The 14,531-nt window shown below is 40.6% G+C and overlaps 1 protein-coding gene across 1 annotated transcript; it reads left to right on the top strand.

The window, feature by feature from the left end:
- Positions 1–8,140: 8,140 nt before the first annotated feature.
- pde6hb (phosphodiesterase 6H, cGMP-specific, cone, gamma, paralog b) lies at positions 8,141–10,233 on the top strand. The gene is made up of 4 exons (XM_016567346.1): positions 8,141–8,247; positions 9,043–9,201; positions 9,579–9,619; positions 9,712–10,233. The coding sequence occupies exons 2-4, from the start codon at positions 9,086–9,088 to the stop codon at positions 9,786–9,788; spliced, it is 234 nt and encodes a 77-aa protein (XP_016422832.1). The 5' UTR covers positions 8,141–8,247; positions 9,043–9,085; the 3' UTR covers positions 9,789–10,233.
- Positions 10,234–14,531: the final 4,298 nt, after the last annotated feature.

Genomic DNA, 14,531 nt, shown 5'->3' with positions numbered 1-14,531 from the left:
AGGCGTGGTTGACTCTTAACTTTTATAAAGAATATCTCTTTGGATTTGAGACTTTAGTCTTTGCAACTTTACAGATCTTCTTTATGCACCAAGAGCTTGTAATACTCCAAAGAGAAAGGAAAAATTGAAATCGCATCATATGACCCCTTTAATGTCGACAGAAAGAGTGCTGTTGTCACACTGTAGAAAACACAAATTATAGACACTGGTTAAAATTTTCTATAAGCATTCATTCCATGCCTTTTAATCTAACAAAGAAAAGAAGGGACACTTTTTATTCTAATAAAACAAATACTAATATATATATATATATATATGAGCAATTTCACACAAGTAGATGAGAGATATGGCTGTATATCAGCACGGCTGTGATTCGGCAGCAGGTAATCATGTCTGTGCTGATAATCAGCCATATCGCACTGCTACTCGTGCGATATTGCGTTTATACAACAGTTCGATGGAACGAGTGTGTAAATATATAAGAAACAACAACGGAGTGTCTTTAAAAACCCTCTTTTGTGCAGAACTACTTCCTTCCTACACGGACTCAAACCTGCAGTTTGCAGTTTAACAGCTGAGCTCAAGATCTGTTACTAATTCGAGAACGTTACTTTAGAACTTTAGTAACGAAGGAACGTTGAGTTGCTTCATTGAAAGCTTATTGTATCACTGTATTAAAAGCTCTCTGTATTATATGTAGAGTATAATGAGAGAGAGATGGAGTGTGATTACCTGCATCTGATACAGCATTCATTCTTCAGCTCAATCTCATATTCACAATAAAACATTAGTCTGAATGTCCGCTGAGGAAAGCGATATCTTTGTTGTACTATTCGTTCATCTGTTAAGGGTGATTTCTGATGACAGCGCTGCTCACTGCATTTGTTAACTGCGTCTTACAAGCTGTTGCTGAAAGTAAAATTACTTCCGTTTCAGTCTCTTTCAATATAAAATCTTTACCGCTGACTCGTAAAACAGTCTCTTGTCGCATCTAATGGAGGAATCACCATCACGAGCACACACACTTTCCCAATACTAAATACTACTATGAATATAAAATAGTATTTATTGAATAATAAACAACAACAGCCATCATAAAAGTTGCTAGGCAATTTCAGTTAAAAGTACAAAGGCAGCTCTAATATACAGCATTAAAGTTACATAAAATATAATGTGATGAGAATTTGCCCTCAGCCAAAAACTATTTGCTCTGGAACAAATAGACTAATGAGACCAAAGACTGCCTGTTAGAATTACATGAAACTAATTATATCTCATGTTTAACCTCTATAGAAACATCAGAGCCAGCGGGGATTTCCAGAAGATCTGGCCGAGGTGAGGCTGCTCTCGGCTGGTTCATGAGCGCTGAACAGCCGCTGATGCCCTGGAGCTCACATCTCCAAAAACATCGAAGCTAATGTTCAAATAGACATTATCTTTATTAACAAATCGCATATTTGAAGTCTAAACAAGTACATTCTCGACTAAAAAACTCTTACAACTATATTCCTTGACACAAAAACAGTATTACTTTTAAATTATAGTGGGTTTGTGCGTCCACCATGACACTCGCTGTGAGAAATACAGATGGTTCTCAATCAGAATATGTTCCCGCGGCGGCAGCATTAGGAATGTTTATTTGCTGCCTTTTACCGTTAAGTGGCACCATAACCATAAACTTTGAAAAGTTAGAAAGTGAATATGTTGGAGGCTCATTCTCCCAAGTAGTTTACTGCGTAGTGGAGAAATTAAAGTGAAACATTTAATTTCGGAAACATAGTTAAACAAAATCATCATCACAGGACCAAATTTAGTTCTGAACATTAAATGTAGGCATTTATTCCCTTACGAAAATTAACCATGGTTTTATTATAGTGAACGTGTAGTAACCATCTCTTTTTTTTACCGTATTGATTACCATTTGTATAACCACAATTTTACTACAAATACCTTGGGTTAAACTATGGTTAGTGTAGCAACACCAAGGTTAATTTGTGGTTACCATGGTTTATCTACAGTAACCAATTTGTAGTAAACATTTTCGTAAGGGTTATTTGAATAAAATTCAAATACAGAAAAACTTTGATTCGGTGCTTAGTTCTTAATCTATATTATAATTAGAAATGCACGTCAGTAGGTTATGTGCCTTGTCCTTGGAATTTCTTTTTTAAACTTTTTAGTACACTCTAATGCTGGGTCTTTTTTTTTTTTAAACAAACACTTGGGTTGAGCCTGCGGGCTTTTTCATCCTCTTCAGGAGAGAGCGGTTCTCAACACTGCCGAATTGGTGCATTTATTCAGTGAAATACAGGTTTGTGTACTTTTTATTTGATCTATAAAATCATTACTGTGCTGTAAATCATTTTATTATATGCAAGGCAACATATAGGGACGCGATGTCAGTCACCTAAACGAGGTTTAGGTATTTTTATTCCTAAAAATCCTGAATCTAATTAGTTTGGATGTTAAAATACGTTCTCCGAATTGTGTATTTGTTTATGGGCAGGTTATGTAGTCAATAACAGCATTTTTTGGCTATTAGTGAAAACACGGGACAGCGGTCTGAATTTTGCAGTTCCCAGCTCCGGCACGAGATCCATCGTTAGTGAAAACTGGATAACAGAGACCGGTTGATTACATGTGTAATTTTTTACTTCATAATCTTGGTTAAACGAGTTTAAATTTAGGCAATAGGCCTATTGTTTACTTGTTAAAAATGCTATAAAATAGGCTGTATTAAGAAGTTTGCCCATCGAAAATAAACAGGCTATTTAAACTGGTTGTGTCGTGTTTTACAAAGATTTAGAGGATAAAGTTAATCTGTAAATACTAATTCATATATGAGGTTATATATTATAATTATTATTACTATAAACATGAATGATTACAATCAACCCATAAATAATACTGTAAACAACATGTTCTGGGTCAAGTTAGCCCAACATGTGTTCTGTTCTGTTCACCCAGCCGCTAGGCTAAAAACTACCCAAATTCAACCCAGTGATTTTTAGATTGTCAATATATTAATTGAAACCTTAAAGGGGTCATATGATGCGATTTAAATTGTTCCTTTTCGCCGGCCGCGCCGTTCTCAACCCCGCCGCCTCAGCTCACTCTAGGCTTCCCCTCATGCTAGGCCGCTGTGTTTTACGTTGTGAAAGTGAAACTACTTTGTTTGGTCTTCCAAAAGAGGACACAACTACAAATCAGTGGTTAAGTTGTATTTACAACACTGTTCCAGAACAGTTTAACCCAAATATTCAGATGTGTGCAGCACATTTTATGGAGGACTGTTTACTGATCCTGGGAAATATTCAGATGTGTCCAGCGCATTTTATGGAGGACTGTTTCCTGATCCTGGTAAAATAGACTACAATGCCGACTGTTCTGACTCACATCACGTAAGTATGTTTTCATTTAAAGGATTTGCCACTGATGATTCAAACGCGAGTTTTGAGCAGTGTAGAGTAGCGCTTGTTGTTTGTCATTTCTCCAATCACAAATGCAGACAGGGATTTATGTTTACGTGGCGCGATGCAATGCAACGAATGCCTCGTTTGTAATAGGTTTTAATGTTTTTGTCTCGTCGCTCCGGCCGGACAGGGCATCATCACAGTATGGTGAGGGGCGTAACATTTCCGTCACACGCTTGAGGTATTCGGCCAATCACAACACACTGGATAGCTGGACAATCACAGCACACCTCACTTTTCAGAACGATGAGCTTTGTAAATATCGACGCGTTTCAGAAAGGCGGGGCATAGAGGAGAAACAATAATGTACAGTATGTGGAAAATAATGTGTTTTTTTAACCTTAAACCGCATAAACACATTTCATTACACCAAATACACAAAATAATGTTCTTTTTAGCAACATCATATGACCCCTTTAACATTGAAATACATCAAACTAAATTATCGCAAAACAAACATAATTTCAGTACTTTAACTATTATCAGACTTTTCCCTTATATTATAAATGTAATGTATAGCCAAATTACACTGACAAAATACACTGTAGAATGCAAGACCTTGGAAACATTTATTGGTGTTACATGGTGATCATTCATCCGCGTGCTTCCGAGTTCATGCTTTTCCTTGACTGGCTTAGGAGCTCAGTTATGAGCGGGACAGAGCGGAAAATGAAATAGCCTACTGTACCTCGTCTGAGGAGCTCACCTGAGTTAGCTAGACTTATGGGGGGGGGTGCATTGTTTGCATTTAAATGTTGTGGGACATTCTGACACACTTAACGTGTGACGCACAGTAACAACAACAACAACTGAGAAACAGTTTTTCCTCACGCTTCTTAGGATAAACACTAACCAGTTCAAAAACTATACCATAATATAAGGTAAAGACAACATTTGAAGAGTTCATTTGCCAAAACAGATAACTCCGTTTTTATACATTTTCAGAAATCGTATTTTTTTATTTTATTTTATTTTTTTATTGTGCATTCCAAGTAATATCAATCAAACTGCAGTTGGGTTGTTCTGATTAAGTAATAATAACAAAAAAAATAAAATAAAATAAAATAAAAAATATAGGTAACTTACAAAATTAAAATGATTGAAAGTATGTTTTTTAATACATTAAAGGTTAGTTTTTTGGCAAAAGCAGATAACTCCACATTTCATGTTTCAGAGTTAAACAGAAACACTCGTTTAATCTGTGTAATCTCAGCTGACAATGTAGACGCCTGGACTTGTTGTTGTTGTTGTGATTACACGCGATACAGGGAACTTTTCCCTCACCACTGTAATGTGCTGCTTTAGCAAAGTTCCGTGGAAAAGCTTCACTTTTATTTTCCTTTGACGCCCCGAAGAAGAAGATATCACGGGTTCATCATGTGCGTCGAAATTATCCATCCTTGATCACTTCTAGTCAGCTTTGACGAAACTCCTCTCAGCTAGCACGTCTTTTCAAAGTGACTATAGTATTAGCCTTGTCACCTGACCTGAATACTGCGTGCTGATTCGCTAAAAATGACTTATCAGGTTTTGTTTACAAACAAGGGCGCTTGCCGGTTTCTGCTGTAAAACTTGAACTTAATGCCTTAAAGTGGACATTACCAGCTTTTGTGACAAAACGTGTTTAGGGTTTACTGCTATATGTGGAGAATAATGCACAGCAGTCCGTTCATTTTATATAAACATGGTGTTTATCGGATTTTGCAAATGAACTCTTCATTTGTACTTCAAGCGATTGGATAATTGTTTGCCCTCCGACTCAAAGTCCCTTTCAAGGAAAGTCTGTTCACTCGGCGGCCATATTTGCAACGCCTCCGAGTAGTTCATCCAAGACCAAGTCCTGTCTAAATGAATGGGGAATCCTGAAATCTCAAAAACTGCCCTATGAACTCACAAATAAATTACATATTTCAAATCAGCAACAAAATCTGAAATGAACTGCCCCATGAATGTTGTTTGTTATGCTCAAATAGCGTTAAAAAAGCTTATTTCTCAGGCCAGACCAGCCAATGCACATGTGCAGTCAAAACACGCTCATGCCTATTTCTATGGGAACCGGAGCTTCTACCGGCCACTGCAGTGACGCAATGACTTTACCACTCAGCGATTGGCTCTTTCATTTAGAAGGCGTTGCAGTTTCTCCCATTCATAAGTATAGGAGTGAACTGTGTTTGTATTTCTAGTCTTTGCTCCGACTGTAACCCAATAGCTGGGTTGGAGGGGGGAGGGGTGTATTGTTTCAGCGGTCAGTGAGACTGACCCAGCCACTAACCCCTACCCAACACTGGAAAAAATAACCCAACATATTGACCCAAGAGGCTCAACCCAGCGTATTTTAGAGTGTATACAACTCCACCTGAATACAGTACAGTGTGTAAAGAGAGAGAAAAAACATGAAAATTTTCCTAAAAATATTCTATATATTTAATTTATAATATATTTTCGTTTCAAAGGATGAGGAAAATACAGTGACTTGAATATCTTTGCAGCTCTGGAAATAGCAAAGCGCTGTGCTTGCGCTGTAGACTGATAAAATAAAAAGTGAAATAGGCCTACACTCACACACACACACAGATACACACACACTCTCTCTCTCTCTCTCACACACATGCATGGATAAAAAATATAAATAATTAACATATCATACAAAATTGCGTTGCAGCAAATCCTTTAAATGTTAAGGTATTCAGAACAGAGCAACATAAAAATCAGAAAAAGCAGCACACACACACACACACACACTCTTTCTCTCTCACACACACACACACACACACAGTGTATTTTTATTTTTTTATTTTTTTACTTTATTTAGTTGACAGGGACATTGTTCATTAATAAAACATTCCTGTAAATGTACCAGAATTAGCCAAAGGCTATTTTACATCCGTAGTCCCTGGACAAGATGTTACAAGTCACCCTAAAATAAAATTTAATTAAATACATACTAGAAAATGTAATAATTACAGTTCAGTGTGTTCCTGTAGCGATACCAGTACAATATCTCATGGTTCTCAACCAATCAGATTTGAGAACCAGAACAAACTGCTGTATAAATATATCCTCCTGACTACCAGAAGAAAAAAAAAAGCTGAATTTAATATTTTTCATGTCATTACATTGTTTAGAGCATAAGAAAAAAATGGAAAATAATTTTTTTTAAATGATATTTTATTCATATGTTATGCTATGTCTTCTGTAGAGCAGGACTTTAAAAAGTCTTGTTTTTAAAAGAAATAAAAAGACATGAATAGACATGAAAAGGCAAAAACAGTGATTTTTAAAAAAATCCACAATCCATTTTTATTTTTTTATACCAAACTTTGTATAAAAATGATTCTCAACTATGTTATGAAAGATATAACAGAATGATTTGATATACCATTTTGCTTTATGCAACATGTGCGTAAAATGTCCATAAACAGGTTGTCCCATTATGTGCAATGTATCTATAAACTGTATCTATTTTGCATATTAATTTGTTTTTGGGGCAACATGTAATGAAAAAAGAAGTGTAATAATGGGAGTAATAATTGATATAGATTTTCATAATAATCTAATAATAATAATAAATCTAAAATTTCATAGGAATATTGAAATATAATTTCCCTATTCGATTGGTGTCTCCCAAAATGCGTAATAAACATGCTTTTAGTCCTGCTGTTCTCTACAGATCAATGTCCTGTTTCATAACAGAAAGTCATATTTTGATTTGAAACCACATAACATTTTCCTGAGATGTTGATTTATAACAAATCAGATTAGAAATTAGTCATATTTAAATTATCATTACAAAATATTATCATATTTCCACAAGGGTGTTGAATTTGAGAGGGAGTGGTCATGGTGAAACATCCAAACATATGGTCTCTCTGAACAGTCCTGAATGTGCTCGGTGCAGGACATCCAGACTTACAGCTGTGACATGTGAGGTCTCAGAGAAATCACTAAAACATTATGTCCACTACAGAGGACAAGACTCCATAGCTGGTTGTCAGGAGGATCTATATATACACACAACAGTTTGGTCTGGTCCTTGAATCTTGAATTCTTCACTTGTATCATTTCTCACAGCGGGTGTCATGGCAGATGACCAAACCCAATGTAATTTTACAAATACTACTGTTGTTTTGTCACAGAATATAGTTTAAAGAGTTTTTTTTGTAGGTGAGAATGTAGTTGTTTAGACTTCAAATATGCGGTTTGTTAATAAAGATAACGGCTATTTGAAAATGTGCTTGGATGTTTGAGGAGATGTGAGCTCCAGCGCGTCAGCGGCCGTTCAGCGCTCATGAACCCGCGGAGAGAGCAGCCTCACCTCACAACACATATGGCTTTGGGAAAAGTGCAAATCAGTGACATGAATTGACGGCGTTGGGATGTGTTTAACTCAGTCGTGTCAAAAGTCCAACACATGATTCGGTCTGGTCAAGAAAAATTAAACGATGAAAGACATTCAAGCGATCAATGACGGGTTTTGCTGAAACATTAGTCTATTTTGTTGGGTTTGTGAATCTGTTGTGTGTTAGTGAAATGCTGCATCTTCTCACATGTTCAGAAAACGAGACCATAACCTTGAGATTAACGTGTCACACACACACACACCCCTGATGAAGTCTAAAGAGCATTAAGTCCATTAGTGTTTCCCTGACGGGAAGCTGCTCTCTGAGCTTCAGCGAGACTATAAGAGAGCAGCAGAGACAGACAGCCTCATTCCACAGACAGACAGAGAGAGAGAGAGAGACACGCACACGCCGCTCACGCACCACAAACACAGGTAAACATGCTCAAGAATTACAATAGCAGCTGGCTGATGTTCTTCAGGTCGATAGTTCATAAATGATCAATCATCTGTTTTGCTGTATCACATCTAGTTTGTTGCTGTTTGTTTTATGTGGGTTAGTTCATTAGGGTTCTATTCTACGCTCTTGTGCATAAAGGGAACCCCGGGTATTAAGACTTGTATGGCTTAAAATAACATAAATGATGTCTCTTACTGAAATATGTAGTAGAAAACCCATGAAAGATTTACGTTATTTAAGAAATCCACATTGTTTTGGACTATGGGGGGCGCCATTATTTCAATGACATCAAACGGTTGCACTCAGTGAGTTACTGGTGCTATCTGCTGTTAATTTTACCGCAACACAACTGAATACTGAACGTCATTGAAATATATTATATTAAGCCATACAAGTCTTAATACCCGGGGTTCCCTTTAATGCAGGAAGACTGACATGATGTATGGTGTGAGATATTCATGATCAGATGAAGGTGTGAACTCTAATCAGCATCGCATGAAGCTGCAGAAACACCAGCGTCTGATCCACGGACAGACAGATGAAGGAAATCTCAATCTGTTGTGTTAATGAGATTAACGGTCTTAATGAGGCAACATGAAAAACAGTGTTTGATGTGGATTATTGTGAGATTATAATCTGATGGACGTCTGACACGTCAGGAATATCATAGAGTCTGCTCTCGTGTTCATCCTGAAGGGCTTTATTTTGTGATAATGACTGACAGGCTGTATGTTATCACACTGAGGTGTTTATGGGATAAATCAATACAGGCAGATGACATCAGTTACGTGAGAGACTGCAGAGACACACACCATGACGAGTGATAAACGAAGGAGAGAAATGTTCCAGATCCAGCAGCGTAATCCCAAATTCAAGCAGAGACAGACGCGCACCTTCAAGAGCAAAGCCCCCAAACCCGGACAGAAAGGGTACAAACACACTCACACACTCACACACACACACACACACACACACACATCCTTGTGGGGACTCTCCATAGGCGTAATGGTTTTTATACTGTACAAACCATATTTTCTATCGCTCTACACCTAAACCTGCCCCTCACACTAAACTATAGGCATTTTTACACTCTCAAAAAAACTCATTCTGTGTGATTTATAAGCTTGTTTCCCCATGGGGACCTCAATTTAGGTCCCCACAGTGCCACGAGTCCTGTGTGTATTCAGGTTTAAGTCTCCACCAGTGTAGAAAAACATGCACTCACACACAGTTTCACACACACACACACACACACACACACACACAAATGCTGCAGCTATTGAGCGAGTTTCCCTCTGCTCTGCAGATTCGGCGATGATATTCCTGGTATGGAGGGTCTCGGCACAGGTGAGTCACAGTGACACATACACACACACACACACACACACACACACACCCTGTGTTCAGTTTGTTAATGCCTGTGTCTCGTCTCGTGACAGATATCACTGTCGTGTGCCCATGGGAGGCATTCGGAGACATGGAGCTCAGCGATCTGGCCAAATACGGCATTATCTAAACCCCGCCTCCTCAACATCACCGCCTTCAGCCCCGCCCCTCTCATCCAGTGGCCCCACCCCTTTTGCTCAATGTTGTCGTGTGGTTATGATGTTGTGTGATGATAAAGGGCTGATTCAACACATGGACACTGTCATTATTGATATGATTGTTATTGTTATTATTATATAATATTTTATATTTTGTATATGTTGCGATAAGATGACAACTTATCCCCTCCCACACCCCAGCTGTCAATCAACATCCTGAAAAATAGTCATCAGGGTTAAGACACGCCCCTAGCTGCGACTCCGCCCTTAACTCTAATATATTACAGACGGCGTGTTTCCTGGTGACATCACTTCCTCTGTCTCGTAGAGCCTGTCCCATAAACACACTTATTTTATTAAATGTGCCATGTGTGATTACCGGAGTAGAAATCCAATTAAACTTTCTATTTTCAGTAACTCTGTTGGCCTTATTGCAGTAGAATAAAAGCAAATTTCATAACACAACAATGAATTTCATTAAACACCATTATGAAAAACCCATTAACATACTGATTCATGTCAAGAATGACTGATGTGTGTGTGTGTGTGTGTGTGTGAAAGAGAGTGAGAGAGAGGCTGTTCACACACATAATGTAAATTCAGGAAGAGTAGAAACAAATCTGTTGACTTCATCATCCGCGCGTCTCTCTGCTCCTCCCATCCTTCACCCCACACACACACACACACACACACACACACACAGAGAGAGAGACAGAGACAGACGGTGTGTGAGGGTCTGTGATGGACGGAGCGACAGGCTGCAGGTACGACACTTTCATCTCTAAATACTATCAGTCTTACAGAGGATGAATGAAGGAAATCAGGTGACAGTCCGGTCACAATATTCATAACTATGAACTGTAAATCATGTCTGCTGTGTGTGTGAGTCTGTGTGTGTGTTGTGATTGAAGTTTAAAACTTTTTTACACTGCTGCTCAAGAAAAACACATATTTTCCTCCAATCAGACAACAGGTTTCATGTCATGTAAAGATCCGTGATTCATTAGCTGCTTGGTTTATTCAGATCAGTCGTCACTACGACACACACACACGCACGCCAGATACAAAAGCAGCAAATCATTTCTAAACATTTCTAAACTATTGTAGCTGCTGCCAGATGACAAACCCAAAGGAGAAATGATGTGAAACAAGTGAAAGAGTGAAGATGATCTCTAGCAGGAAAGACATTTGTTAAAGCAGAAGATAAAATCACTGATAACAGCATCACAACTGAGCTTTTGTCCTGGAGAGGAAGAACAACACATCCGTCTCCATCAGCACTTCACCAGCTGGATCCTCAACATTTACCGTCCTGGCTGAGCACAAAAACTACACACACACACAAGTGTAATACTTGAAGTTAAAGATCAGAAATACAAATGACAGAAAAAATTAGGAAAATAAAAGAAAGGATAATTGAACAAATTAAAGTGCTAAAGTACTATACAATGAGAATTAATTTAAATAAAATGTATAGAATGGTTTTTACACATCATACATACAGTACAGAGAAACACTACTGCTGAAACCTTTTTAAGACATTAATACTCTTATTAACCCAAGAAGCATTAAAATGATTAAAAATGACTCAAAAGGCATTTTTAATGCCTAGGACATGATAACAACATGCTAAAAGATGTTAGCAATGTGCTAAAACATGCTAGAAACAAGCTAGCAAACATGCTAAGACTTAATGATTACATAGCAACAAGCTAGCAACCACCCAGAACACCCTAGAAGCTGCCTAGCAACCGCCGAGAGTACCCTAACAACCACATAGCAACGGCCTAGTAAACACCCAAAAAACCCTGGCAACCGTCTAGAGACACCCTAGAAACCACCTAACAACCACATGAAACACCCTAGCACCCGCATAGAAACACCTTAGCAAATACATAGCAATCACCCAAAGTACCCTAGAAACCATCCATAACCTAGCAACCACTCAGAGTACCCTAGCAACCACAAAGCAACGGCCTAGTAACCACCCAGAAAACCCTGGCAACCGCCTAGAGACACCCTAGAAACCACCTAACAACCACCTGAAACACCATAGCACCCGCATAGAAACGCCTTAGCAAATGCATAGCAACCACCCAAAGTGCCCTAGCAACCCCCCATAACAATCTAGCAACCACTCAGAGTACCCTAGCAACCACAAAGCAACGGCCTAGTAACCACCCAGAAAACCCTGGCAACCGCCTAGAGACACCCTAGAAACCACCTAACAACCACCTGAAACACCATAGCACCCGCATAGAAACACCTTAGCAAATGCATAGCAACCACCCAAAGTGCCCTAGCAACCACCCATAACAACCTAGCAACCACTCAGAGTACCCTAGCAACCACAAAGCAACGGCCTAGTAACCACCCAGAAAACCCTAGAAACCACCTAACAACCACATGAAACACCCTAGCACCCGCATAGAAACACCTTAGCAAATGCATAGCAACCACCCATAACAACCTAGCAACCACTCAGAGTACCCTAGCAACTGTGTAGCAACCACCTACAACACCCTAAACTTTCAAAATTTAATACTGTTTCAAACTTCATGCTTTTACAACCAATTCAAACTTTTAGGCTAGACTTTCTCAGCTGTTTCTGTTATTTTCCTTTTTATCACTGTGAAGCTGCTTTGACACAATCTTTATTGTATAAAGCGCTATAGTCAAGTCAAGTCACCTTTATCTGTATAGTGCTTTTTATACAATACTGATTGTGTCAAAGCAGCTATAGAAACAAAGCTGACTTGACTTTATATTGAAAAATCATTCTGGTGACTTTCTCTGGTTCTGTGGTGAAAACAGATATTTGAATCAAAAGTCACTGAAAGTTCTCTGTCTTTCCTGCAGATCACTGTGAGCATCAGAGAGAGAAGAGAAAAAGCGCTTCACCATCGATCAGATCCATGGTCATGGAGCTTCTGGTGCGGGTTCAGCGGTGGAACGGCTCTCGGCCCGTGGGCTGCGGCTCTGCTCTGGCTCAGGAGTACTGGCCGCTGTGTGACACGTGGGGGATCGTGGTGCAGGCCGCGGCGGGCGTGGGTTTGGTCAGCTGTGTGGTGCTGATGCTGGCTCTGCTGCTGTGGTCGGCGTGTGCGTCCCGCCGTCGGTCCGGTGCGCTGGCGGCGCTGCTGCTCTTCCTGTTGGCCACGGCGGGTATATTCGCTCTTCCCTACTCCTTCATCATCGCTCTGTCGCCGCAGACGTGTCCGGTGCGGGTGTTTGCGCTCGGCGTGCTGTTCAGCGTGGCGTTCGGCGCTCTGCTGGCGCGCGGTCTGGCTCTGCTGGGGGTGGCGCTGGCGCGCGGCTGGAGGGAGGTTGCTGTGGCCGCGGCGCTCGCGCTGGTGCAGGTGATCGTAGCGGCGGAGTGGCTGCTGGTGGTGCTGGTGCAGGACAAGAGGACCTGCCAGTTTTCACAGCCAGAGTTTGCCATGCTGCAGATTTACGTGATGGTGTTGTTAGCCGCGGCGCTGATGACGGCACTGCGCTTCCTCCGGTATACCTGCGTCACCTACAGCTACAGCGACAGCGGAAGCACGCATCGGCAGAACAAACTGCAGGCGGCGCTGCTGGTCCTGACGCTGCTGCTGAGTGCCTGCGTGTGGCTCATCTGGATCACACTCCTCACATACGGGAACCATGCCATGGGCCGCAGCCCGCTCTGGGACGACCCCGTGATCAGTGTGGCGCTGACCGCTAACGGCTGGGTGCTGCTGCTGGGACATGGCTTCACTCAGGTCCGCTTCATGTGCAAGAGCAACGCTCGTGCCAAAGACCCGCCGCTGGACTTCACGGGCTGGACAAGCCCCAGAACACAGCCAGCGGCTCCACCGGACCTGAAGACCGGCACCGACAACGAGGGCTTCCAGACGGACGCGGACGCGGACGCGAGGAGAGGTAACAGAGGAGTCAGATACTCGTGAAGCCACATTGCATGGGATGTTCTGGCTTGTTTTCACTGATTGTGTCTTTAATAGGAGTGTATTCTGCATTCTCCATACAGTTGTTTTTAACATGTTTAAACCTGAAACACGTGAAAGAATCTGCCAGTGCAGTGAAAAAAATACACTTGTGATGTTACGTACGACACAAGGCTCCAGCATCAGGCTTACATACTTTGCAAAGAAATGATATCTAGGAACATTTTAGGTTTATAAAATATATATGTCCAGGCTTTAAACTTTACGAGCAGCAGATGGCGCTGTTCTTCACATGTCGAGGCTTTGAATCTTTTACTGGGACAATCAGGGCATTCAATCCCCATCCTTACAAACATTCATATTAAAGACACATTCTCTGAAAACAGCTGAGAGAATGTGCTCATCAAATACCCGATCTTACAGTCTCTGTCCTGAATAACACAATCCCAGCATGCACTGAGCAAGATCAGTCAACAAAGTTGCTGCCTATGACTGGCAGAGGTTAAAAGTCACGTGTTTGTGTTGCAGGTGAAGATGTGTCGCCGTCCGGAATCTTCATGAGAGTGAGTTCTCATCATCCAATCACCATCCTGCAGCACTGAACGGCTGATGATGTCACTGTCATGTGATTAATCCACTGTGTGTTTCATGTTTCAGGAACTCAGAGCAGAGAAAGATTACAGCATCCCTCGACCCACGACCACCAACATCAACGAGCCATACGACGAATACTATGGACACAGAGTTTGACCACACACACACACAGATACACACACACACACACAG

This window comes from Sinocyclocheilus rhinocerous, unplaced genomic scaffold, assembly GCF_001515625.1.
Source record: "Sinocyclocheilus rhinocerous isolate Xijiao unplaced genomic scaffold, SAMN03320098_v1.1 scaffold3155, whole genome shotgun sequence".
In the NCBI taxonomy this organism is placed as follows: domain Eukaryota; kingdom Metazoa; phylum Chordata; class Actinopteri; order Cypriniformes; family Cyprinidae; genus Sinocyclocheilus; species Sinocyclocheilus rhinocerous.
The sequence above is the reverse complement of the archived record's forward strand: the minus strand, read 5'-3'. Positions and strand labels throughout refer to the sequence as shown.